Genomic DNA, 25,679 nt, shown 5'->3' with positions numbered 1-25,679 from the left:
CACCCCACCCCCAAAATCCCTCTCCCCTCCAAAAAAGCCCCCGGGAGGGTCCGGCCTGGGGTGGGGAGGGTGTCCCAAATTCCCTCCCGGGGTCCCAACCCCCTGAGGCCCCCCGAGAGGGTCCGACCTTGGGGGTCCCGAGGGATGCATTTGAGTTCCCCCAAATTTGCCAAATAAAGCTCCAAAAGCGTCTCCACGCCTCGTCCTTGGATTTTGGGGAGGGGTGGTGTCCTATTTTGGCGCTTTTTTTCCCACAAAATCCCAATTTGGCTTCCACCAGGAAAAAAAAATCCCAATTTTGGCTTTTTCCTTCCCACAAAAATCCCAATTTTGGCTTCCCCCACAAAAAAAAAGGAAAAAAATCTCAATTTTGGCTTTTCTCTTCCCAAAAATCCCAATTTTGGCTTCCCCACCCCAAAAAAAAAAAAAATCCCAATTTTGGCTTTTTCTTCCCACCAAAATCCCAATTTTGGCTTCCCCCACAAAAAAATAAAAAAAAATTCCAATTTTGGCTTCCTCTTCCCCCAAAAAATAAAAAATCCCAATTTTGGCTTTTTCCCCACAAAAATCCCAATTTGGCTTCCCAAAAAAAAAAAAAAAAAAATCCCAATTTTGACGCTTTTTCCCTCCTCAAAAAAAAAAAATCAAATTTTGGGACTTTTTCCTCTCTCAAAAACCCCAAATTTGGCTCCCCCAAAAAAACCCCCAATTTCAACGCTATTTTCCCCATAAAAACCCAATTTTGCCCTTATTCCCCCTCCCAAAAAATCCCATATTTGGAACTTCCCCATCCCCTACCCTCCCTTTTTGACCCTTTTTGGCTTTTTGGCTCTTCCTCTCCCGGGGTTCCTCTTCCCTCCCTCCCCTGGATAAAGGGGGGTCCACTCCAAAACCCCCAAAATAAAGGGGGTCCCGCCTGTCCCCGGAGCGGCCACGGCAGGAGCAGGTGGGGGGGAGGGGCAGTTTCGAGGGCTTTGTCTTTGGGGGTCCGGGTGGTCCCCCCTTCCAGAGGGATTTTGGGGGTCTCCAGACCCTTTTGGGGTCTTCAGGTCGGTTTTTGGGGGGGCTTCGTCTCTTTGGGGGGGATAATCCCCCTCTTCAGGCAGATTTTGGGGTCTCCAGACCCTTTTTGGGGTCTTCAGGTCGGTTTTGGGGGGGGGGCTTCGTCTCTTTGAGGGGGGGGGTCCGGGATAATCCCCCCCCTCTTCCAGGCAGATTTTGGGGGTCTCCAGACCCTTTTTTGGGTCGGTTTTGGGGGGGCTTCGTCCTCCCGGGGAGGGGTTTGGGACCCCCCTCCCAGTCTAGACCAGTTTTGGGGGTCTCCAGCCCCGTTTTGGGGGTCTTTGTCCTCCTGGGGGGGGTTTTTTGGGACCCCCCTCCCAGTCTAGACCAGTTTTGGGGGTCTCCAGCCCCGTTTTGGGGGTCTTTGTCCTCCCGGGGGGGTTTTTTGGGACCCCCCTCCTGGTCCTGACGAGTTTTTTGGGGTCTCCAGATCCTTTTTTGGGGTCTCCAAGTCAGTTTTTTGGAGGGGTGGGTCAGGGAGGATTCCCCCCCCTCCTTCCAGATGGATTTTTGGGGGTCTCCAGCCCCATTTTGGGGGGGCTTCGTCCTCCTTGGGGGGGTTGTTGGGACCCCTCCCCAGTCCAGCCCAGTTTGGGGGGGTCTCCCGACTCTTTTTTGGGGTCTTCAGGTCGGTTTTTGAGGGGGGCTTCGTCCTCCTGGGGGGTTGTTTTAGGACCCTCTCCCATCCCAGCCCCATTTTGGGGGTCTCCACCTCCCTTTTGGAGGTCCCCAGCCCCATTTTGGGGTCCCCAGCCCCATTTTAGGGTCCCCAGCCCCATTTTGGGGGGCTCCACCTCCCTTTTGGGGGTCCCCAGCCCCATTTTGAGGTCCCCATCCTCATTTTGGGGGTGTCCAGGCACATTTTAGGGGTCTCCACCCTCATTTTAGGAGTCTCCGGCTCAATTTTGGGGGTCCCCAGCCCCATTTTGGGGGTCCCCAACCCCATTTTAGGGTCCCCAGCCCCATTTTAGGGGGGCTCGACCTCCCTTTTGAGGTCCCCATCCTCATTTTGGGGGTGTCCAGGCACATTTTAGGGGTCTCCACCCTCATTTTAGGAGTCTCCAACTCAATTTTGGGGGTCCCCAGCCCCGTTTTGGGGGTCCCCAACCCCATTTTGGGGGGCTCCACCCTGCGGGGGGGGAGGGGCTGCCCGGGCTGGGCCCCCCCCCGGGAATTTCCCCTCCCAAATTCTTGCAAAACGAGGAGGGAGGGAGGGGAGGGAAGTTGGGAAATGCCTTTTCCGGAGTGTCTGAGGGAGGGGGGGGACTGGGACAACCCCAAAATGGGGCTGGAGACCCAAAAATTGGGCTGGAGACCCCTAAAATGGGGCTGGAGACCCCAAAATTGGGCTGGAGACCCCTAAAATGGGGCTGGAGACCCTTCAAATGGGGCTGGAGACCCCAAAAATTGGGCCTGGAGCCCCAAAAATTGGGCTGGAGACCCCTAAAATGGGACTGGAGACCCCTAAAATGCAGCTGGAGACCTAAAATGGGGCTGGAGACCCCAAAATGAGGGTGGGGACCTCAAAATGGGGCTGCCTGGGAGGGGTCCCAAAATATCCTCCCAGGAAGGTGGAGACCCCCAAAATGGGGCTGGAGATCCCTAAAATGAGGATGGACATCCCCAAAATGGGGCTGGAGACCCCTAAAATGAGGATGGACACCCCCAAAATGAGGCTGGAGACCCCTAAAATGAGGATGGACACTCCCAAAATGGGGATGGAGACCCCTAAAATGAGGACAGACGCCCCCAAAACGGGGCCAGAGACCCCTAAAATGTGGCTGGAGACTCCCCCCAAACTGGGCTGGGCTGGGAGGGGGTCCCAAAATGTCCTCCCAGGAGAATGGACACCCCCAAAATGGGGCTGGAAACCCCCCCAAAAAACCCTTGATCAGCTGGTGTGGTGGGAGGTGACCTTGGCCAAGGTGGAAGGGTTGGGTTGGGTCATCCTTGGGTTGGGTTGGGTTGGGTTGGGTTGGGTTTGGTTGAGTTGTTTTGGGTTGGGTTGGGTTTGGTTGGGTTGTTTTGGGTTGGGTTGGGTTTGGTTGGGTTGGATTGGGTTAGGTTTGGTTGGGTTGGGTTTGGTTGGGTTGTTTTGGGTTGGGTTGGGTTGAGTTGTTTGGTTGGGTTAGTTGGTTGTTGTTCGTTGGGTTTGGTTGGGTTGGGTTTAGTTGGGTTGTTTTGGGTTGGGTTTGGTTGGATTTGGTTTAGTTGGGTTGTTTTGGGTTGGGTTTGGTTTAGTTGGGTTGGATTGGGTTTAGTTGGGTTGGGTTTAGTTGGGTTGTTTTGGGTTGGGTTGGGTTTGGTTGGGTTGGGTTTAATTGGATTGGGTTTGGTGGGTTTAGTTTGGTTGTTTTGTGTTGGGTTGGGTTTAGTTGGGTTGGGTTTAGTTTGGTTGTTTTGGGTTGTGTTGGGTTGGGTTTAGTTGGGTTGGGTTGTTTTGGGTTGTTTTGGGTTGTGTTGGGTTGGGTTTAGTTGGGTTGGGTTTAGTTTGGTTGTTTTGGGTTGTTTTGGGTTGAGTTGGGTTGGGTTTAGTTGGGTTGTTTTGGGTTGAGTTTGGTTGGGTTTAGTTGGGTTGTTTTGGGTTGTTTTGGGTTGGGTTTGGTTGAGTTGGGTTGGGTTTGGTTGGGTTTAGTTTGGTTGTTTTGGGTTGGGTTTAGTTGGGTTGTTTTGGGTTGTTTTGGGTTGGGTTTGGTTGAGTTGGGTTGGGTTTGGTTGGGTTGTTTTGGGTTGGGTTGGGTTTGGTTGTGTTGGTTTTGGTTGGGTTGTTTTGGGTTGGGTTGGGTTGGTTTTGGTTGGGTGGGTTGGGTTGGGTTTGGTTTAGTTGGGTTTAGTTGGGTTGGGTTTGGTTGAGTTGGGTTTAATTGGGTTGGGTTTGGTTGAGTTTAGTTTGGTTGTTTTGGGTTGTTTTGGGTTGGGTTTAGTTTGGTTGTTTTGGGTTGTTTTGGATTGGGTTTAGTTGGGTTGGGTTTAGTTGGGTTGTTTTGAGTTGGGTTGGGTTTAGTTTGGTTGTTTTGGGTTGTTTTGGATTGGGTTTGGTTGGGTTGGGTTTAGTTGGGTTGGGTTTGGTTGGGTTTAATTTGGTTGTTTTGGGTTGAGTTGGGTTGGGTTTAGTTGGGTTGGGTTAGATTGGGTCTGGTTGGGTTGTTTTGGGTTGGGTTGGGTTTAGTTGGGTTGTTTTGGGTTGGGTTTGGTTGGGTTGGGTTAGATTGGGTGACTTTCGGGTTGGCTCATCTCCATCTCATCTCTCCTTCCCCTGGGCCATCCCTCCCCCTCCCCCACCCTCAGACCCACCTCACCCCTCCCCATCTCCTTCCCACTCCCCCACCCGCCATGACCCCCCTCCCGACTACTCCTACAACTCCTCCTGGGACGACTCCTCCATCTACGAGCTGGACGCGCCGTCGGTGCCGCTGGGGCTGCGCCTGGTGCTGGCCCTCTACGCCCTCATCTTCGTGCTGGGCGTGCTGGGCAACGGCGCCGTGCTCTGGGTGACGGCGCTGGAGCTGCGCCGCACCGTCAACGGCGTCTGGTTCCTCAACCTGGCGCTGGCCGACCTGCTGTGCTGCCTGGCCCTGCCCTTCCTGGCGCTGCCGCTGGCCCTCGACCACCACTGGCCCCTGGGGGGGTTCTGCTGCCGGGCGCTGCCGTCGCTCACCGTGCTCAACATGTTCGCCAGCGTGCTGCTGCTCACGGCGCTCAGCGCCGACCGCTGCGCCCTCGTCACTCACCCCGTGTGGTGCCACAACCACCGCACGCCCGCCCTGGCGCGGGGGGCCTGCGCCGGAGCCTGGGGGGCGGCCGCGCTGCTCACGCTGCCCTCCTTCGTCTTCAGGACCGCCCGGCGCGACCCCTTCTCGGCCAAGACCACCTGCGTGCTGGACTACTCGTGGCTGGGCCCCCACGGGCGCCGGGCCGAGGTGGGCACGGCGGTGCTAAGGCTGCTGTGCGGCTTCGCCGGGCCCCTGGTCGTCATCTCGGCCTGCTACGGCCGCCTCCTGCTGCGCCTGCGGTCCCGGGGGGGCCCGCGGCGGCCTCGCCGCGCCACGGCCACGGTGCTGGCGGTGGTGGGCGCCTTCTTCGCCTGCTGGCTGCCCTACCACGCGCTGGGCCTGGTGCTGGCGGCGGCGCCGGCGGGCAGCGCGGCCTTCCAGGCGGCCAGGGACGCGGACCCGCTGGTGGCGGGGCTGGCCTACGTCAACAGCTGCCTCAACCCCATCATCTACGCCGCCGCGGGCAGGGGGTTCCGCCGCCGCGCCCGCCGCTCCTGGAGGGGCGTCCTCAGGGCCGTGCTGGGGGATGAGACCCCCACGGGGGACGGGAACAGCAGGAGCAAGAGCGGCACCACCACGGTGGAGGAGCAGAGCGTGGGCACCGACGTGTGAGGGGGGGCACCAACGTGTGAGGGGGCACTGCCATGTGAGTGGGGGGCACTGCTGTGTGAGGGGGCACTGCTGTGTGAGGGGGCACTGCTGTGTGAGGGGGCACTGCTGTGTGAGGGGGACTGCTGTGTGAGGGGGCACCATTGTGTGAGGGGAGGCACTGCTGTGTGAGGGGGCACCGCTCTGTGAGGGGTGGGGTGTCAATGACCATTGGTATTGTGGGGGTCCCACCAGAGCGTGGGCACCGCTGTGTGAGGGGGCACTGCTGGGGGCACTGCTGTGTGAGGGGGGGGCACTGCAATGGCCATTGGCATTGTGGGGGTCCCACCAGAGCGTGGGCACTGCCGTGTGAGGGGGGGCACTGCTGTGTGAGGGGGGGGCACTGCCATGTGAGGAGGGGGCACAGCTGTGTGTGGGGAGGTGGTCAATGGCCATTGGCATTGTGGGGGTCCCATCAGAGCGTGGGCACGGGGGTGAAGGAGGGGCTGGTTGGGAGCGTTGGCCGTCATCGTTGTCGTCATGATCATCGTCATCGTCGTTGTCATTGTCACTGTGGGGGTCCCACCAGAGTGCCAGGGTGTGACCCCTGGATCATCTTCATCCTCCTCCTCCTCCTCATCATCATCATGGAGGTCTCACCTGAATGTGGGGGTGTGACCCCTGGACCATCTTCATCCTCCTCATCATCATCCTCATCATCCTCATCATCATCCTCATCATCCGGGGGTCTCACCTGAACTTGGGGGTGTGACCCATGAATTCATCTTCATCCTCCCCCTCCTCCTCCTCATTTGGGGGTCCCTGTCCCCCCTCCCCACAATGGGTGTCTCCCACCCCCAAAATTCCTTCCCCCAGGTGACCCCCCGTCACCCCAAGCCCCTCAGGGTGTCCCCTCCCCCTCCCCCAATAAAGGCGGAACTGGGCCCCGGTTCCCGTTTTGGGAGTTTTTAGGTAGGATTTTGCTGCCTCAGCAGATTTTGGGGACCGGGAGGGGGTTGGGGAGTGGGGACACCACAGGAAGTGTCACAACGTGTCCCCACTCCGGAAAGGCCTTAGGGGAGGTTGGGAGTGGTCTTGCATCACTTCTGGGGTGGGGGGAGGTGGCCCTGGGGACACTTGGGGACGTTTGGGGACAGTGGGGAGGGGTGGGGACATCTGGGAACACTTGGGGACAGTGAGGGCCATTACGAACACTTGGAGACAATGGGGGACATTTAGGGACACTTAGGGACATTAGGGAAACTTGGGGACACTTGGAGACAGTGGGGGACACTAGGGGACATTTGGGGACAACGGGGGACACTTGGGGACAATGGAGGATATTTGGGGACACTTGGAGACAGTGGGGGACACTTGGGGACATTTGGGGACACTTGAAGACAGTGGGGGACACTTGGGGACAACATTTGGGGACACTTGGGGACAGTGTGGGACATTTGGGGACACTCGGGGACAGTGGGGGACATTTGGGGACACTTGGGGACAACGGGAGACATTTGGGGACACTTGGGGACATTTGGGGACACTTGAGGACAGTGGGGGACATTACAGACACTTGGGGACAATGAGGGACATTCAGGGACACTTGGGGACACTAGGGGACATTTGGGGACACTTGGGGACAACGGGGGACACTTGGGGACAGTGGGGGTGGGTGGGAATAGTGTGGGAAATTTGGGGACAGCACCCGCTTCTTTTATCTTAATTTGCATAGCTCCGCCCACATATAACCGTAATTTACATATCCCCGCCCCAAACGATCAATACCCGGCAATCCTTAGCCCCGCCCCTTCCCGTTAATTTACATATTCCCCGCCCATCTTTCAGCCCACATAATTGGTACCGTTCTATAGCCCCGCCCCTCCGGGGTCTAATTTACATAACCACGCCCTACCCCGAGCCATATTTGAATAACCACGCCCCGTTCTTGACTCATTTGCATAACCCCGCCCCTCCCCGCCCGGCTCTCTGGCGCCCCCCGGCGGCCCGCGCTGCCCGTGCCGGCGGCTCCCTGAGGTGAGCGGGAACGGGGCCGTTTTGGGGTCCCGGGGGTTTGGGGAGTTTTAGGGGGTCTCTGGGGGTCCCGGGTGTCCGGGGGGTCCCGGGGTCTGGAACAGGGCCGGGAGCGGGTTCCGGAGGTGCTGAGGGAGGTGAGGGGAGGCGCGTGAGTCGGGCCCGGCCTGAGGGGCCTGAGGGGACCGAGGAGTGGAGGGGGGAAATGGGGGGTTTGGGGGGTCTAAGAGGGGTTTGAGGGGTTTCGGAGGGGTGCGGAAGGGGTTTGGAGGGGTCCAGGAGGGCTTTGGATGAGGTTTGAGGGGTCCCGGGGGGTGTAAAGGGTTTGGGGGAGTCTCAGAGGCGTTTGGGGGGTCTCAGAGGGTGAGTTGGGGTTTGGGGGTCCCAGAGGGGTTTGGGGGTCCCAGAGGGGTTTGAGGGTCCAAGGGAGGTGAGTTTGGGTTTGGGGGTCCCACAGGAGTTTGGGGGTCCCAGAGGGGTTTGAGGGGTCCAAGGGAGGTGAGTTGGGGTTTGGGGGTCCCAGAGGGGTTTGGGGGTCCCAGGGAGTTGAATTGGGTTTGGGGGTCCCAGGGAGGTGAGTTGGGTTTGGGGGTCCCAGGAGGTGAGTTGGGGTTTGGGGGGTCCCACAGGGGTTTGGGGGTCCCAGAGGGGTTTGGGGGTCCCAGGGAGGTGAGTTGGGTTTGGGGGTCCCAGAGGGTTTGGGGGATCCCAGGAGGTGATTTGGGTTTGGGGGGCTCCCAGAGGGGTTTGGGGGGTCCCAGGGAGGTGATTTGGGTTTGGGGGTCCCACAGGAGTCTGGGGGGTCCCAGAGGGGTTTGGGGGGTCCCAGGGAGGTGAGTTGGGTTTGGGGGTCCCACAGGAATTTGGGGGGTCCCAGGGAGGTGAGTTGGGTTTGGGGGTCCCAGAGGGGTTTGGGGGATCCCAGGGAGGTGATTTGGGTTTGGGGGGCTCCCAGAGGGGTTTGGGGGGTCCCAGGGAGTTGATTTGAGTTTGGGGGGTCCCAGAGAGGTTTGGGGGGTCCCAGAGGGGTTTGAGGGGTCCCAGGAAGGTGAAATGGGGGTTGGGAGGGTCCCAGAGGGGTTTGGGGAAGTCCCAGGGAGGTGAGTTGGGTTTGGGGGTCCCACAGGAATTTGGGGGGTCCCAGAGGGCGTTGGTAGGTCCCAGGCAGTTGATTTGAGTTTGGGGGGTCCCAGAGAGGTTTGGGGGTCCTGTCTGGGTTTGGGGCTCCTCCATCACCCCCCAATGACCCCCCTGTCCCCCCCATCCCATTCCAGCCCCCCCACCGGAGATGCCGCTGGAAAAGGGGCCCCGTGGGCGGCACTGGGACCAGTCTGGGGACTGGGAACGACACTGGGACCAGTCTGGGGACTGGGAACGACACTGGGCCCAGTGCCGGGACCCCGACTGGGACCCCCCGGAGTGGCTCCCGCCCCGGCGTCAGCCCCTCGGAATTCCGGGATTTCTGGGCCTTCCTGCAGCGCTTCCGACGCCTCCCCCAAAAGGAGGAGCCCCCCAACAAATCTGGGGGGCCCCAAAACCCCCTGGGGCTGCCCCCCCACTACGACCCCCAGCTCCGCATCAACCTGGCCCTGCTGGGGGGGGAAGACCCCCCGAAATACCAAGGAGGGGACCCCCAGGACTCTCCAAAATACCAGCCAGGCGACCCCCAGGACCCCGCAGAACACCAGGGAGGGGACCCTGAGGACTTTGGGGACCCCCCAAAACACCATCGAGGTGACCCCAGGGATTCTGGAGGCTTTGGGGACCCCCCAAAACACCGGAGAGGGGACCCTGAGGACTTTGGAGACCCCCCAAAACACCAGAGGAGGGACTTTGGGGATCCCCCAAAACACCGGAGAAGGGACCCTGATGACACTGAGGACCCCCCAAAACACCGGAGAGGGGAATCAGAGGACTTTGGGGACCCCCCAAAACGCCATCGAGGTGAACCCAGAGACTTTGCAGACCCCCCCAAACACCGGAGAAGGGACCCTGAGGACTTTGGAGACCCCCCAAAACACCGGAGAGGGGACCCTGAGGACTTTGGAGACCCCCCCAAACACCGGAGAAGGGACCCTGAGGACACTGAGGACCCCCCAAAACACAGGAGAAGGGACCCTGAGGACTTTGGGGACCCCCCAAAACGCCATCGAGGTGACCCCAGAGACTTTGCGGACCCCCAAAACACCAGAGAAGGGACCTTGAGGACTTTAAAGACCCCCCAAAACGCCATCGAGGTGACCCCAGAGACCCCCCAAAACACCGGAGAAGGGACCCTGAGGACCCCCCGAAACGCCCCCGAGGCGACCCCGATGACCCTGGAGACTTTGGGGACCCCCCGAAACACCCCCGAGGTGACCCCAGGGACCCTCAGGGTCCCCCAAAACGCCACCAAAATGACTCTGGGGACCCCCCAAAACGCCACCAAAATGACTCTGGGGATCCCCCAAAGCGCCACCGAGGTGACCCCAGGGACCCTCAGGGTCCCCCAAAACACTACCAAAATGACTCTGGGGACCCCCCCAAACGCCACCGAGATGACCCCAGGGACCCTCAGGGTCCCCCAAAGCGCCACAAAATGACTCTGGGGACCCCCAAAGCACCCCGAGTGACTCTGGGACGCTCAGGACTCGACACGAGACGACTGTGGGACCCCAAAACGCCCCCGAGGCCACCCTGAAGATTTTGGGGACCCCCAAAAACGCCCCCGAGGTGACCCCAGGGACTCTCAGGGTCCCCCAAAACGCCACCAAAATGACTCTGGGGACCCCCCAAAACGCCACCAAAATGACTCTGGGGACCCCCCAAAACGCCACCAAAATGACTCTGGGGACCCCCCAAACGCCACCGAGATGACTCTGGGGACGCTCAGGACCCCCTGAAACGCCCCCGAGGTGACCCCAGGGACCCTCAGGGTCCCCCAAAACGCCCCGGAGGTGACTCTGGGGACCCTCAGGACCACCCGAAACGCCCCCGAAGCGACTCTGGGGCCCCCCCAAAACGCCATCGAGGTGACTCCGATGACCCCGAGGACTTTGTGGACCCCCAGAAACACAGGAAGAGGGACCCCGAGGACTTTGTGGACCCCCAGGAACACCCCCGCGCGGACCCCGCCCGGAGGGAGCTGCGGCGGGCGCTGCTGCACTACCTGTGCCTGCTCCAGCGCGGCTCCTTCGCCCGCCTGGCGCGGCTGTGGCGCGGCCGGGCCGCCCTGCCCATCGCCCGCCACCGGCGCCGGCTGCTGGGGCTGCTGGGCCGCCACCAGGTGCTGGTGGTGGCGGGGGACACCGGCTGCGGCAAGTCCACCCAGGTGCCCCAGTACCTGCTGGAGGCCGGGTACCGCCAGGTGTGCTGCGCCCAGCCCCGCCGCGTCGCCTGCGCCGCCCTGGCGCGCAGGGTGGGGCTCGAGACCCTGGGCAGGTACAAGGTGAGCATGGACTGGGATGACTGGGGGCACTGGGAGGGCACTGGGAGGGGATTGAGAGGCACTGGAAGGCACTGGGAGGCACTGGGACCCATCCAGGTGTGCTGCGCCCAGCCCTGCCGCGTCGCCTGCGCCGCCCTGGCGCGCAGGGTGGGGCTCGAGACCCTCGGCAGGTACGAGGTGAGCATGGGCTGGGACAACTGGGGGCACTGGGAGGCACTGGGAGGCACTGGGACCTGTCCAGGTGTGCTGTGCCCAGCCCCTGGCGCGCAGGGTGGGGCTCGAGACCCTCGGCAGGTACGAGGTGAGCAGGGGCTGGGACAACTGGGGGCACTGGGAGGGGCTGGGAGGCACTGGAAGGCACTGGGACCCATCCAGGTGGTTGTGCCCAGCCCAGGTGCGCTGTGCCCAGCCCTGGCGCCGCAGGGTGGGGCTCGAGACCCTCGGCAGGTACGAGGTGAGCATGGGCTGGGACAACTGGGGGCACTGGGAGGGCATTGAGAGGGCACTGGGAGGGGATTGAGAGGCACTGGAAGGCACTGGGAGGCACTGGGACCTGTCCAGGTGAGCTGTGCCCAGCCCCGCCGCGTCGCCGCCCTGGCGCACAGGGTGGGGCTGGAGACCCTCGGCAGGTACGAGGTGAGCATGGGCTGGGACAACTGGGGGCACTGGGAGGGGACTGGGGGGCACTGGGAGGGGATTGAGAGGCACTGGGAGGCACTGGGACCTGTCCAGGTGTGCTGTGCCCAGCCCATGGCGCGCAGGGTGGGGCTCGAGACCCTGGGCAGGTACGAGGTGAGCATGGGCTGGGATGACTGGGGGCACTGGGAGGGGACTGAGAGGGCACTGGGAGGGGTTGAGAGGCACTGGGAGGCACTGGGAGGCACTGGGAGGCACTGGGACCTGTCCAGGTGAGCTGCGCCCAGCCCCTGGCGCACAGGGTGGGGCTCGAGACCCTCGGCAGGTACGAGGTGAGCATGGGCTGGGATGACTGGGGGCACTGGGAGGGGCTGAGAGGGCACTGGGAGGCACTGGGAGGGGATTGAGAGGCACTGGGAGGCACTGGGACCTGTGCAGGTGTGCTGTGCCCAGCCCCACCATGTCGCCTGTGCCAGGGTGGGGCTCGAGACCCTTGGCAGGTACAAGGTGAGCATGGACTGGGACATCTGGGGGTACTGGGAGGCACTGGGACCCATCCAGGTGTGCTGTGCCCAGCCCCGCTGCGCCGCCTGCACCGCCCTGGTGCGCAGGGTGAGGATGGAGACCCTTGGCAGGTATGAGGTAAGGGGTGCTGGGGGCACTGGGAGGGAACTGGGAGGGGTTTGGAGGCACTGGGAGGCACTGGGACTTGTGCAGGTCTGCTGTGCCCAGCCCCACCGCGTCACCTGCACAGCCCTGGTGTGCAGGGTGGGGCTGGAGACCCTCGGCAGGTACCAGGTGAGGGACTGAGAGGGCACTGGGAGGGCACTGGGAGGCACTGGGATCTGTGCAGGTGTGCTGTGCCCAGCCCCTGGCGCGCAGGGTGGGGCTCGAGACCCTCGGCAGGTACGAGGTGAGGGACTGGGAGGGCACTGGGAGGCACTGGGACCTGTCCAGGTGTGCTGTGCCCAGCCCCTGGCACACAGGGTGGGGTTGGAGACCCTTGGCAAGTACCAGGTGAGAACGATCTGGGGGCACTGGGAGGGCACTGGGAGCAGCGGGCTGGGCTGTCACCTGTGCCAGGTATGCCGTGCCCACACCCCCTTTCTCTCTCTCTCTCCCCCCCTCCCCGTGTCCCCAGGTGGGTTTCCAGACGCGCTTCGAGCGCACCTGCGGGCGCGGCGCCCACCTGGTGTTCGTGACGCTGGGGCTGCTGCTGCGGCAGCTGCAGAGCGACCCCGCCCTGGGCAGGTACCAGGTGCTGGTGGCCGACGAGGTGCACGAGCGGCACCTGCCCGGGGACCTCCTGCTGGGGGCGCTGCGGCGCCTGCTCCCGGCGCGCCCCGCCCTGCGCCTGCTGCTCATGTCGGCCACCTGCGACCCGCACCTGTTCGCCACCTACTTCGGGGGAGCCCCCGTGCTGCAGGTGCCCGGCCGGCTCTACCCCGTCAAGGTGAGGAGCAGCTGTGCCCACCTGTGTGCTCACCTGTGTGCTCATCTGTGTGCTCATCTGTGTGTTCACCTGTGTGCCCACCTGTGCTCACCTGTGTGCTCATCTGTGTGCTCATCTGTGTGCTCATCTGTGTGCTCAGCTGTTCACCTGTGTGTTCTGTGCTCACCTGTGTGCTCATCTGTTCATCTGTGTGTTCTCCTGTGCTCACCTGTGCTCACCTGTGTGCTCATCTGTGTGCTCATCTGTGTGCTCATCTGTGTGCTCAGCTGTTCACCTGTGTGTTCTGTGCTCACCTGTGTGCTCATCTGTGTGCTCATCTGTGTGTTCACCTGTGTACCCACCTGTGCTCACCTGTGTGCTCACCTGTGTGCCCACCTGTGCTTACCTGTGTTCACCTGTGCTCACCTGTGTGCTCATCTGTTCACCTGTGTGTTCTCCTGTGCTCACCTGTGCTTACCTGTGTGCTCATCTGTGTGCTCACCTGTGTTCACCTGTGTGCTCATCTGTTTGCTCACCTGTGTGTTCACCTGTGGTCACCTGTAGTCATCTGTGTTCACCTGTGCTCACCTGTGTGCTCACCTGTGTGCTCACCTGTGTTCACCTGTGTGCCCACCTGTGTGCTCACCTGTGTGCCCACCTGTGCTCATCTGTGTGCTCATCTGTGCTCACCTGTGTGTTCATCTGTGTGCCCACCTCTGTGCTCACCTGTGTGCCCACCTGTGTGCCCACCTGTGTGTTCATCTGTGTACCCACCTGTGTGCTCATCTGTGTGCCCATCTGTGTGCTCACCTGTGTGCTCACCTGTGTGCTCATCTGTGTGCTCATCTGTTCACCTGTGTGTTCATCTGTGTGTTCACCTGGGTTCTCACCTGTGTGCTCACCTGTGCTCACGTGTGCCCAGGTGCTGTAGCAGCCCATCCTGTCAGACCCTGGACAGGCTCACCTGTCCTCCCCCATGCCCACCTGTGCCCAGGTGCTGTAGCAGCCCATCCTGTCAGACCCTGGACAGGCTCACCTGTCCTCCCCCATGCCCACCTGTGCCCGGGTGCTGTAGCAGCCCATCCTGTCAGACCCTGGACAGGCTCACCTGTCCTCCCCCGTGCCCCCCTGTGCCCAGGTGCTGTACCAGCCCATCCCCTCAGAGCCCAGGCAGGCTCACCTGGACGCGGGGCCGTACCTGTGTGCTCACCTGTGTGCTCACCTGTGTGCCCCCCGTGCCCCCCTGTGCCCAGGTGCTGTACCAGCCCATCCCCTCAGAGCCCAGACAGACCCACCTGGACGCGGGGCTGTACCTGTGTGCTCACCTGTGCCCCCCCGTGCCCAGGTGCTGTACCAGCCCATCCTCGTAGCCCAGCAGGCTCACCTGGACCGTGTGCTCACCTGTGTGCTCACCTGTGTGCCCACCTGTGCCTCCCCTGTGCCCAGGTGCTGTACCAGCCCATCCCCTCGGAGCCCAGGCAGACACACCTGGACGCGGGGCTGTACCTGTGTGCTCACCTGTGCCCCCCCCGTGCCCAGGTGCTGTACCAGCCCATCCCCTCGGAGCCCCGGCAGGCTCACCTGGACACGGGGCCGTACCTGTGTGCTCACCTGTGTGCCACCTGTGCCCCCCCGTGCCCAGGTGCTGTACCAGCCCATCCCCTCGGAGCCCCGGCAGGCTCACCTGGACACGGGGCCGTACCTGTGTGCTCACCTGTGTGTTCACCTGTGTGCTCACCTGTGCTCACCTGTGTGCCCCCCCGTGCCCAGGTGCTGTACCAGCCCATCCCCTCAGAGCCCAGGCAGACACACCTGGACGCGGGGCCGTACCTGTGTGCTCACCTGTGCTCACCTGTGTGCCCCCCCGTGCCCAGGTGCTGTACCAGCCCATCCCCTCAGAGCCCAGACAGGCTTACCTGGAGGCGGGGCCGTACCTGTGTGCTCACCTGGGTGCTCATCTGTGTGTTCACCTGTGCTCACCTGTGCTCACCTGTGCTCACCTGTGTGCCTCCCCTGTGCCCAGGTGCTGTACCAGCCCATCCCCTCGGAGCCGAGGCAGACCCACCTGGAGGCGGGGCCGTACCTGCGGGTGCTGGAGGCCATCGACGCGCAGGTGCCGCGCGAGGAGCGCGGGGACGTCCTGGTTTTCCTCAGCGGGGCCGCCGAGATCCAGCAGGTGCTGGGCCCTGCCCAGGTGTACGCCCAGCACACCCAGCGCTGGGTCGTGCTGCCCCTGCACGGCAGCTTACCTGCCGAGCAGCAGGACAAGGTGAGGGGGGCACAGGTGTGTGTTTGGGGGGCACAGGTGTGTGTTTGGGGGGCACAGCTTACCTGCCGAGCAGCAGGACAAGGTGAGGGGGGCACAGGTGTGTGTTTGGGGTCCCAGGTGTGTGTTTGGGGGCACAGCTATCTGCCGAGCAGCAGGACAAGGTGAGGGAGGGCACAGGTGTGTGTTTGGGGGGCACAGGTGTGTGTTTGGGGGTCCCAGGTGTGTGTTTGGGGGGCACAGCTTACCTGCCGAGCAGCAGGACAAGGTGAGGGGGGGCACAGGTGTGACTGGGGGGCACAGGTGTGTGTTTGGGGGTCCCAGATGTGTGTTTGGGAGTCCCAGGTGTGACTGGGGGGGCACAGGTGTGTGTTTGGGGGGCACAGGTGTGTGTTTGGGGTCCCTGCACGGCAGCTTACCTGCCGAGCAGCAGGACAAGGTGAGGGGGGGACACAGGTGTGACTGGGAGGGTCACAGGTGTGTGACTGGGGGGGTCCCAGGTGTGTGTTTGGGGGTCCCAGGTGTACGCCCAGCACACCCAGCGCTGGGTCGTGCTGCCCCTGCATGGCAGCTTACCTGCCGAGCAGCAGGACAAGGTGAGAGGGGCACAGGTGTGACTGCGGGGGTCACAGGTGTGTGTTTGGGGGGCACAGGTGTGTGTTTGGAGGGCACAGCTTACCTGCAGAGCAGCAGGACAAGGTGAGGGGGGGTCACAGGTGTGTGTTGGGGGTCCCAGGTGTGTGTTTGGGGTGCACAGGTGTATGTTTGAGGGCACAGCGTACCTGCCGTGTAGCAGGACACAGGTGAGGGGGGCACAGGTGTGACTGGGTGGGCACAGGTGTGATTGGGGAGGCACAGGTGTGTGTTTGGGGGCACAGGTGTGTGTTTGGGGGTCCCAGGTGTGTGTTTGGGGGGCACAGCTTACCTGCCGAGCAGCAGGACAAGGTGAGGGGGGGGCACAGGTGTGACTGGGGGGCACAGGTGTGACTGGAGGGCACAGGTGTGACTGGGGGCCCAGGTGTGTGTTTGGGGGTCACAGATGTGTGTTTGAGGATCACAGCTTACCTGCCTGAGCAGCAGGACAAGGTGAGTGGGGGCACAGGTGTGACTGGGGGGTCCCAGGTGTGTTTGTGGGGGGCACAGCTTACCTGCCGAGCAGCAGGACAACGTAAGGTGGGGGCACAGGTGTGTTTGGGGGTCCCAGGTGTGTGTTTGGGGGTGCCAGGTGTGTGTTTGGGGGTCCCAGGTGTGTGTTTGGGGGGGCACAGGTGTGTGTTTGGGGGCACAGGTGTGACTGGGGGTCAGAGGTGTGATTGGGGGTCCCAGGTGTGTGTTTGGGGTCCCAGGTGTGGCAGCTTACCTGCTGAGCAGCAGGACAAGGTGAGGTGGGGGCACAGGTGTGACTGGGGGTCCCAGGTGTGTGTTAGGGGTCCCAGGTGTGTTTGGGGGTCCCAGGTGTGTGTTTGGGGTGCCAGGTGTGTGTTTGGGGTCCCATGGCATGGCAGCTTACCTGCCGAGCAGCAGGACAAGGTGAGGGGGGCACAGGTGTGTGTTTGGGGGTCACAGGTGTGTGTTTGGGGGCACAGGTGTGATTGGGGGGCACAGGTGTGTGTTTGGGGGTCCCAGGTGTGTGTTTGGGGTCCCAGGTGTGTGTTGGGGGTCCCAGGTGTGCGCCCAGCACACTCAGCGCTGTGTCGTGCTGCCCCTGCAGGCTGGCAGCTTACCTGCCGAGCAGCAGGACAAGGTGAGGGGGCACAGGTGTGTTTGGGGGCACAGGTGTGTGTTTGGGGGTCCCAGGTGTGTGTTGGGGGTCACAGCTTACCTGCCGAGCAGCAGGACAAGGTGATGTTGGGGGTCACAGGTGTGTGTTTGGGGGCCCAGGTGTGTGTTTGGGGGTCCCAGGTGTGTGTTTGGGGGCAGGTTACCTGCAGAGCAGCAGGACAAGTGTGAGTGGGGGTCACAGGTGTGACTGGGGGCACAGGTGTGTGTTTGGGGGCACAGGTGTGTGTTTGGGGGTCCCAGGTGTGTGTTTGGGGGCACAGCTGTACCTGCAGAGTAGCAGGACAAGGTGAGTTGGGGGCACAGGTGTGACTGGGGGCACAGGTGTGTGTTTGGGGGTCCCAGGTGTGTGTTTGGGGGTGCCAGGTGTGTGTTTGGGGGGCACAGGTGTGACTGGGGGGCTCCCAGGTGTGTGTTTGGGGTCCCTGCACAGCAGCTTACCTGCTGAGTAGCAGGACAAGGTGTGGTGGGGGCACAGGTGTGACTGGGGGGGTCCCAGGTGTGTGTTTGGGGGGCACAGGTGTGACTGGGGGCACAGGTGTGTGTTTGGGGTCCCTGACGTGCAGCTACCTGCCGAGCAGCAGGACAAGGTGAGGGGGGCACAGATATGTGATGGGGCACAGGTGTGACTGGGGTCTCAGGTGTGTTTGGGGTCCCAGGTGTGTGTTTGGGGGTCCCAGGTGTGTGTTTGGGAGGGTCCCAGGTGTGTGTTTGGGGGGCACAGGTGTGTGTTTGGGGGTCCCAGGTGTGTGTTTGGGAGGGTCCCAGGTGTGTGTTTGGGGGCCCAGGTGTGTATTGGGGGTCACAGGTGTGTGTTTGGAGGTCCCAGGTGTGTGTTTGGGGGTCCCAGGTGTGTGTTTGGGGGTCCCAGGTGTGTGTTTGGGGGTCCCAGGTGTGTTTGGATGTCCCAGGTGTGTGTTGGGGGTGTCCCAGGTGTGTGTTTGGGGGGGTCCCAGGTGTGTGTTTGGGGGGCCCAGGTGTGTGTTTAGGGGGGTTCCAGGTGTGATTGGGGGGTCCCAGGTGTGTGTTTGGGGGAGTCCCAGGTGTGTGTTTGGGGGTCCCAGGTGTGTGTTTGGGTGTCCCAGGTGTGTGGGGATCCCAGGTGAGTGTTTGGGGGGGTCCCAGGTGTGTGTTTGGGGGGGTCAGATCTGTTTTTTGGGGGCTCCCAGGTGTGTTTTGGGAAGTCCCAGGTGAGGTCAGACTCATCCCCTGGGTGTTCAGGTGAGGGGGGGGCTGCTCCCCCTGGGTCCCCCAGGTGTTTCTGGGCTGCAGCCCCGCCCTGCCCAGGTGTTTTCAGGTGCGTGTCCCCCCCCCCCAGGTGTTCCACCTGCCCCCCCCCGGGGTGCGCAAGTGCATCCTGGCCACCAACATCGCCGAGACCTCGGTGACCATCGACGGCGTGCGCTTCGTCGTCGACTCAGGTAACGGCCACGCCCTCCCTGCACACCTGGGCTGGTGACGCCCTGCCCTGCACACCTGGGCTCAGGTAACGGCCCTGCCCTGCACACCTGGGCTCAGGTGACGGCCCTGCCCTGCTCACCTGGGCTGTCCCTGCCCTCCCTGCACACCTGGGCTGGCCCCGCCCTCCCTGCACACCTGGTCTCAGGTAACGGCCCTGCCCTGCTCACCTGGGCCAGCCGCACGCTCCGTGCACACCTGGGCTGGCCCAGCCTCCCAGCACACCTGGTCTCAGGTAACGGCCCTGCCCTGCTCACCTGGGCCAGCCCCATCCTCCTTACACACCTAGGGCTGGCCCTGCCCCTCTCAGCCCACCTGAACCTCACCTGAACCTCACCTGAACCTCACCTGTGCCCAGGTGAGGGGAGGGAGCTCAGGACGAAGTGAGGGGGCTGTAGGAGCTGTGGCTCACCTGGGCCAGCACCAGGGCCTTGGGGTGGGACCTGCCCCTCCGTGCCCACCTGAGCCCCTCACCTGAGCCTCCCCCCGTGCCCAGGTAAGGTGAAGGAGCTCAGGTACGACGCGCAGGCCAAGGTGAGGCGGCTGCAGGAGTCGTGGATCAGCCGGGCCAGCGCCTGGGACCTGCCCCTCCCTGCCCACCTGAGCCCCTCCCTGCCCACCTGAGCCCCTCACCTGAGCCTCCCCCGTGCCCAGGTAAGGTGAAGGAGCTCAGGTACGACGCGCAGGCCAAGGTGAGGCGGCTGCAGGAGTCGTGGATCAGCCAGGCCAGCACCTGGGACCTGCCCCTCCCTGCCCACCTGAGCCCCTCCCTGCCTACCTGAGCCCCTCCCTGCCCACCTGAGCCTCACCTGAGCCCCCCGTGCCCAGGTAAGGTGAAGAGGCTCAGGTATGACGCGCAGGCCAAGGTGAGGCGGCTGCAGGAGTCGTGGATCAGCCGGGCCAGCGCCTGGGACCTGCCCCTCCCTACCCACCTGAGCCCCTCCCTGCCCACCTGAGCCTCACCTGAGCCCCTCCCCCGTGCCCAGGTAAGGTGAAGGAGCTCAGGTACGACGCGCAGGCCAAGGTGAGGCGGCTGCAGGAGTCGTGGATCAGCCGGGCCAGCGCCTGGCACCTGCCCCTCCCTGGCCACCTGAGCCCCTCCCTGCTCACCTGAGCCTCACCTGAGCCTCACCTGAGCCTCCCCCTGTGCCCAGGTAAGGTGAAGGAGCTCAGGTACGATGCCCAGGCCAAGGTGAGGCGGCTGCAGGAGTTGTGGATCAGCCGGGCCAGCGCCGAGCAGCGCAAGGGCCGCGCCGGCCGCACCGGCCCCGGCACCTGCATCCGCCTCTACTCCCGAGAGCTCCTGCACACCTGGGCCAGGTACCCCCAGCCCGAGATCCACAGGGTGGCCCTCGACTCCCTGGTGCTGCAGGTGAGCTCACCTGGCCACGTCCAGGGGCTCTGGGGGGTGGGGGTGGTGGGAGGGGCAGGTGGGAGCTCGGGGGTGGGGCATGGCACCAGGTGAGGCTGTGGCGTCACCTGTGCTGGGTCTGGGGTGGGATTTGGGGATTTTGGGGTGGGATTTGGGGTTTTGGGGTGGGAACCTGGTCAGACAGGTGAGGGGGGCAAAGGGGTGGTGTCAGGTGAGTCTGAGGCCTCACCTGTGCTGGATTTGGGGGGCTTTGGGGGTTTGGGGTGGGAGTGTGGTCAGACAGGTGAGGGGGCAAAGGGGTGGTCCAGGTGAGTCTGGGGCCTCACCTGTGCTAGATCTGGGGTGGGAACGTGGTCAGACAGGTGAGGGGAAAAAGGGGTGGTGTCAGGTGAGTCTGGGGTCTCACCTGTGCTGGATTTCGGGGGGTTTTGGGGATAGAACCTGGTCAGACAGGTGAGGGGGGCAAAGGGGTGGTCCAGGTGAGTCTGGGACCTCACCTGTGCTGGATCTGGGGGGGTTTTGGGGACAGAACGTGGTCAGGCAGGTGAGGGGGGGGTTGGGCTCACCCAGGTGTGCCCACCCACCTGTGCAGGTGAAGAGCCTGGGGCTGGGGGACCCGCGGACGTTCCCGTTCCTGGAGGCCCCTCCCCCCGCCAGCGTGGAGGTGGCGCTCAGGTACCTGCAGGACCAGGGGGCCCTGGACGAGCACGAGGACCTCACCCCCATTGGCCACCTGCTGGCTCACCTGCCCGTCGATGTCGTGGTGGGTGAGTGCTGGGGGGGTCACCTGTCCTCACCTGAGCTCACCTGAGCCCACCTGAGCTTACCTGAACTCATCTGAACTCACTGCCCTCACGTGAACTCACCTGAGCCCCCTGAGCCCATCTGAGCTCACCTGTCCTCACCTAAGCCCACCTGACTTACCTGTCCTCACCTGAACCCACCTGAACTCACCTGTCCTCACCTAAGCCCACCTGAGCTTACCTGTCCTCACCTGAACTCATCTGAGCCCACCTGAGCTCACCTGTTCTCACCTGAGCCCACCTGAGCTTACCTGTCCTCACCTGAACTCACCTGAGCCCACCTGAGCTCATCTGTCCTCACCTGAACTGATAGGAGCTTATCTGGGCTCACCTGAGCTCACCTGTCCTCACCTGAGCCCCTCTGAGCTCACCTGTCCTCACCTGTATTCATCTGCCCTCACCTGAGCTCACCTGTCCTCACCTGAGCCCCCTGAGCTCACCTGTCCTCACCTGTATTCATCTGCCCTCACCTGAGCTCACCTGTCCTCACCTGAACTCATCTGAACCCACCTGAGCACACCTGAGCCCCCCTGAGCTCACCTGTCCTCCCCTGAATTCATCTGTCCTCACCTGAACTCATCTGAACCCACCTGAGCTCACCTGTCCTCACCTGAGCTCACCTGTCCTCACCTGAGCCCCCCTGAGCTCACCTGTCCTCCCCTGAATTCATCTGTCCTCACCTGAACTCATCTGAACCCACCTGAGCTCACCTGTTCTCACCTGTCCTCACCTGAGTTCACCTGAGCTCACCTGTCTCACCTGTCCTCCCCTCACCTGTGCCCAGGTAAGGTGCTGGTTCTGTTGTCCCTGTCTCACCTGTCCCCCTCACCTGTGCCCAGGTAAGGTGCTGGTGCTGGGGGCTCTGCTGCACCTGGCGGAGCCCACCCTGACGGTGGCGGCGGCGCTGAGCGTCCCCTCCCCCTTCCTGCGCCCCTCCCCCTCGGGGCACACCTGGGCCGAGCCCCGGCGGCACCTGCAGAGCCCCCACGGGGACCCCCTGACGCTGCTCAACCTCTTCAACCAGTGGCTGCAGGTGAGCTCACCTGGGGGGCACAGGTGGGGTGGGGGGACACAGTGGGTTTTGGGGGGTTCAGGTGCCCCCCAGGTGTGCCCAGGTGTGCCCAGGTCACCTGAGGGGGCACAGGTGGGGTGGGGGAGACTCTGGGTTTGGGGGGGTTCAGGAACCCCCCAGGTGTGCCCAGGTGGGGTTGGTTTGTGGTTGGGTCTGCCCTGGGGGGTCCGAGTGCCCACCAGGTGTGCCCAGGTGTGCCCAGGTGGGGTTGGTTTGTGGTTGGGTCTGCCCTGGGGGGTCCGAGTGCCCACCAGGTGTGCCCAGGTGGGATTGGTTTGAGGTTGGGGCTGCCCTGGGGGGTCCAAGTGCCCCCCAGGTGTGCCCAGGTGGGGTTGGTTTGAGGTGGGGCTGCTCTGGGGGGTCCAGGTGCCCCCCAGGTGTGCCCAGGTGTGCCCAGGTGGGGTTGGTTTGAGGTGGGGGTTGCCCTGGGGGGGTGCAGGTGCCCCCAGGTGTGACCAGGTGTGTCCAGGTGAAGGCCGAGCGCGGCAGGAGCTCCCGCCGGTGGTGCCGCCGTCGGGGCGTGGCCGAGCACCGGCTCTACGAGATCGCCGACCTGCGGCGCCAGTTCCAGGTGAGCCAACGCCTGCACACCTGCTCACCTGTCTGACCCCTCACCTGCCCAGCTGCTCACCTGGCCCACAGCTCACCTGGCACCTCACCTGTCAAGGTGCTCACCCGTCTGTCCCTCACCTGGCCCACAGCCCACCTGGCCTCTCACCTGTCAAGGTGCTCACCCGTCTGTCCCTCACCTGGCCCACAGCTCACCTGGCACCTCACCTGTCAAGGTGCTCACCTGTCTGACCCCTCACCTGCCCAGCTGCTCACCTGGCCCACAGCCCACCTGGCCCCTCACCTGTCAAGGTGCTCACCCGTCTGTCCCTCACCTGGCCCACAGCCCACCTGGCCTCTCACCTGTCAAGGTGTTCACCCGTCTGTCCCTCACCTGTCCAGCTGCTCACCTGGCCCACAGCCCACCTGACCCCTCACCTGTCAAGGTGTTCACCCGTCTGACCCCTCACCTGGCTCGGTGCTCACCTGGCCCACAGCCCACCTGGCCCCTCACCTGTCAAGGTGCTCATCTGTCTGACCCCTCACCTGCCCAGCTGCTCACCTGGCCACTCACCTGTCAAGGTGTTCACCTGTCTGACCCCTCACCTGCCCAGCTGCTCACCTGGCCCCTCACCTGTCAAGGTGTTCACCCGTCTGTCCCCTTAGCTGGCTGGGTGCTCACCTGGCCCACAGCTCACCTGGCCAGGCCTTCTCGCTCACCTATCCAGGTTCTCACCTGTCCAGGCTCTCACCTGTGCAGGGACTCACCTGTTCAGCCCCTCACCTGTCTGAGGACTCACCTGTGCAGGGACTCACCTGTTCAACCCCTCACCTGTGCAGGGACTCACCTGTTCAACCCCTCACCTGTGCAGGGACTCACCTGTGCAGCCCCTCACCTGTTCAACCCCTCACCTGTGCAGGGATTCACCTGTTCAACCCCACACCTGTCTGAGGACTCACCTGTGCAGCCCCCTCACCTGTTCACCCCTCACCTGTGCAGGGACTCACCTGTTCAGCCCCTCACCTGTCTGAGGACTCACCTGTGCAGGGATTCACCTGTTCAACCCCTCACCTGTCTGAGGACTCACCTGTGCAGCCCCCTCACCTGTTCACCCCTCACCTGTGCAGGGACTCACCTGTTCAACCCCTCACCTGTCTGAGGACTCACCTGTCCAGCCCCTCACCTGTTCACCCCTCATCTGTTCACCCCTCAGCTGTGCAGAGGACTCACCTGTTCACCCCTCACCTGTTCACCCCTCATCTGTTCACCCCTCACCTGTGCAAGGACTCACCTGTTCAGCCCCTCACCTGTCCCACTCTCACCTGTCCCACCCTCATCTGTTCAGCCCCTCACCTGTCCCACCCTCACCTGTGCGTCCCCCGTGTCGCCCCCTCCCCTCAGGAGCTGCTGCAGGAGCAGGAGCTGCTCTCGGAAGGTTCCGGAAGGGCCGAGCGGCGCCGGGGGGGGCGTCGGGAGCGGCACCTGCTGAGCCACGCCCAGCGCGCAGGTGAGCGGCGCCCGCAGGTGCTGCGGCTGAACCAGGGCGAGGAGGAGGAGGAGGAGGAGGAGGAGGAGACCCAGGAGAGGGGCAGAGTCGACATCCAGGTGAGCCCTCACCTGCAAGCCAGGTGAGCCCCTTACCTGCGCTGGGTGGGCACTGTCAATCCCCAGGTGATGCTCACCTGTGGGTGCCCAGGTGTCCCCTCCCCTGTCCCAGGTGCCCCTCACCTGTCCCAGGTGTCCCCTCACCTGTCCCACGTGACCCAGGTGCCCCTCACCTGTCCCAGGTGCCCCCTTACCTGTCCCAGGTGTCCCTCACCTGTCCCACGTGACCCAGGTGCCCCTCCCCTGTCCCAGGTGCCCTCTCACCTGTCCCATGTGTCCCAGGTGCCCCTCACCTGTCCCAGGTGTCCCTCACCTGTCCCAGCTCCCCAGGTGTCCCTCACCTGTCCCAGGTGCCCCCTTACCTGTCCCAGCTCCCCAGGTGTCCCTCACCTGTCCCAGGTGCCCCCTTACCTGTCCCAGGTGTCCCTCACCTGTCCCACGTGTCTCAGGTGCCCCTCCCCTGTCCCAGGTGCCCTCTCACCTGTCCCATGTGTCCCAGGTGCCCCTCACCTGTCCCAGGAGCCCCTCACCTGTCCCACGTAACCCAGGTGCCCCTCCCCTGTCCCAGGTGCCCCTCACCTGTCCCACGTGACCCAGGTGCCTCACCTGTCTGGGTACCCCTCACCTGTCCAGGTGTCCCCTCACTTGTCCCATATGACCCCTCACCTGTCCCAGGTGCCCCTCACCTGTCCCAGGTGCCCCTCACCCATCCCAGGTGTCCCAGGTGCCCCTCACCTGTCCCAGGTGCCCCTCCCCTGTCCCAGGTGTCCCAGGTGCCTCCTGTCCCAGGTGCCCCTCACCTGTTCAGGTGTCCCTCACCTGTCCCAGGTGGGCACTATCGATCCCCAGGTGTCCCTCACCTGTCCCTGGTGTCCCTCACCCATCCCAGGTGCCCAGGTGCCCCTCACCTGTCCCAGGTGACCCTCCTCGTCCCAGGTGCCCTCCCCTGTCCCAGGTGCCTCACCTGTCCCAGGTGCACTGTCATCCTCAGGTGTCCCTCACCTGTCCAGGAGTCCCCCACATCCCAGGTGTCCCAGATGTCACCTCCCCTGTCCCAGGTGCCCCTCACCTGTCTCAGGTGTCCCTCACCCTCAGGTGCCACCAGGTGAGCACTCTCCATCCAGTGCCCCTCACCTGTCCCAGGTGTCCTCACCCATCCCAGGTGCCCAGGCACCCCTCCCCTCTCCCAGGTGACCCCTCCCCTCTCCCAGGTGACCCCTCCCCTGTCCCAGGTGCCCCTCACCTGGTCCAGGTGGGCACTATCGATCCCCAGGTGTCCCTCACCTGTCCAGGAGTCCACTCACTTGTCCCAGGTGCCCCTCCCCTGTCCCTGGTGCCCCCTCACCCCTCCCAGGTGTCCCAGGTGCCCCTCCCCTGTCTCAGGTGCCCCTCACCTGTCCAGGTGTCCCTCACCTGTCCCCCCCCCCCAGGCCGTTCGGTTCGAGCTGCGCCACGACCCTCGGGAGCTGCGTCTCACCTGTGGGGCTCACCTGGCCCCGCCCCAGGTGGCCCTGCTGGGGCTGGTGCTGGCCCGGGGGTTGTACCCGCAGGTGGCCCTGCCCGACCCCCTCAACGGCGCCCGCCGCGACTCCGAGCAGGTGAGTGAGGGATTCACACCTGGGACAGGTGAGTGATTCACACCTGGGGATGGGGGAGTGATTCACACCTGGGACAGGTGAGTGATTCACACCTGGGACAGGGGAGTGATGTCACACCTGGGACAGGTGAGTGATTCACACCTGGGACAGGGGAGTGATTCACACCTGGGACAGGTGAGTGATGTCACACCTGGGACAGGGGAGTGATGTCACACCTGGGACAG

The 25,679-nt window shown here is 63.2% G+C and overlaps 2 protein-coding genes and 1 long non-coding RNA gene across 4 annotated transcripts; 2 read left to right on the top strand and 1 right to left on the bottom strand.

Moving 5' to 3' along the window:
- The first annotated feature begins 2,648 nt into the window (after positions 1-2,648).
- Positions 2,649-5,447, top strand: C5AR1 (complement C5a receptor 1). Its single transcript, XM_050328130.1, has 2 exons — positions 2,649-2,865; positions 4,351-5,447. The coding sequence occupies exons 1-2, from the start codon at positions 2,649-2,651 to the stop codon at positions 5,445-5,447; spliced, it is 1,314 nt and encodes a 437-aa protein (XP_050184087.1).
- A 516-nt stretch (positions 5,448-5,963) lies between these two features.
- DHX34 (DExH-box helicase 34) lies at positions 5,964-25,458 on the top strand (the record flags this gene model as incomplete). Its single annotated transcript, XM_050328132.1, has 12 exons — positions 5,964-5,996; positions 8,732-9,191; positions 10,286-10,884; positions 12,662-12,973; positions 14,976-15,221; positions 18,316-18,418; positions 19,610-19,827; positions 20,420-20,594; positions 21,470-21,663; positions 22,172-22,273; positions 23,654-23,857; positions 25,288-25,458. Coding segments are annotated over exons 1-12 (2,817 nt in total), but the record flags the coding sequence as incomplete, so codon positions are not given.
- On the bottom strand, positions 20,971-21,353 carry LOC126646672 (uncharacterized). Of its 2 annotated transcripts, none has more exons than XR_007630364.1 (3): positions 21,261-21,353; positions 21,201-21,220; positions 20,971-21,031 (listed from the first exon to the last, which is right to left on the bottom strand). It is a non-coding gene; the product is annotated as an uncharacterized LOC126646672 (long non-coding RNA). The 2 variants fall into 2 exon arrangements; XR_007630365.1 differs by lacking the exon at positions 21,201-21,220 and adding an exon at positions 21,121-21,140.
- Positions 25,459-25,679: the final 221 nt, after the last annotated feature.

This window comes from Myiozetetes cayanensis, unplaced genomic scaffold (assembly GCF_022539395.1).
Source record: "Myiozetetes cayanensis isolate MyiCay16 unplaced genomic scaffold, myiCay2020 scf362, whole genome shotgun sequence".
Lineage (NCBI taxonomy): Eukaryota > Metazoa > Chordata > Aves > Passeriformes > Tyrannidae > Myiozetetes > Myiozetetes cayanensis.
This window is presented reverse-complemented; position numbering and strand designations above follow the sequence as displayed.

Bases quoted from the DNA above. Each gene is read 5' to 3' on its own strand.
- C5AR1 (XM_050328130.1), top strand. From the start codon at position 2,649: ATGGGGCTGGAGATCCCTAAAATGAGGATGGACATCCCCAAAATGGGG. The intron at 2,866-4,350 runs GCTGGGCTGGGA...CCCCACCCTCAG, and splicing joins GGAGACTCCCCCCAAACTGG to ACCCACCTCACCCCTCCCCA.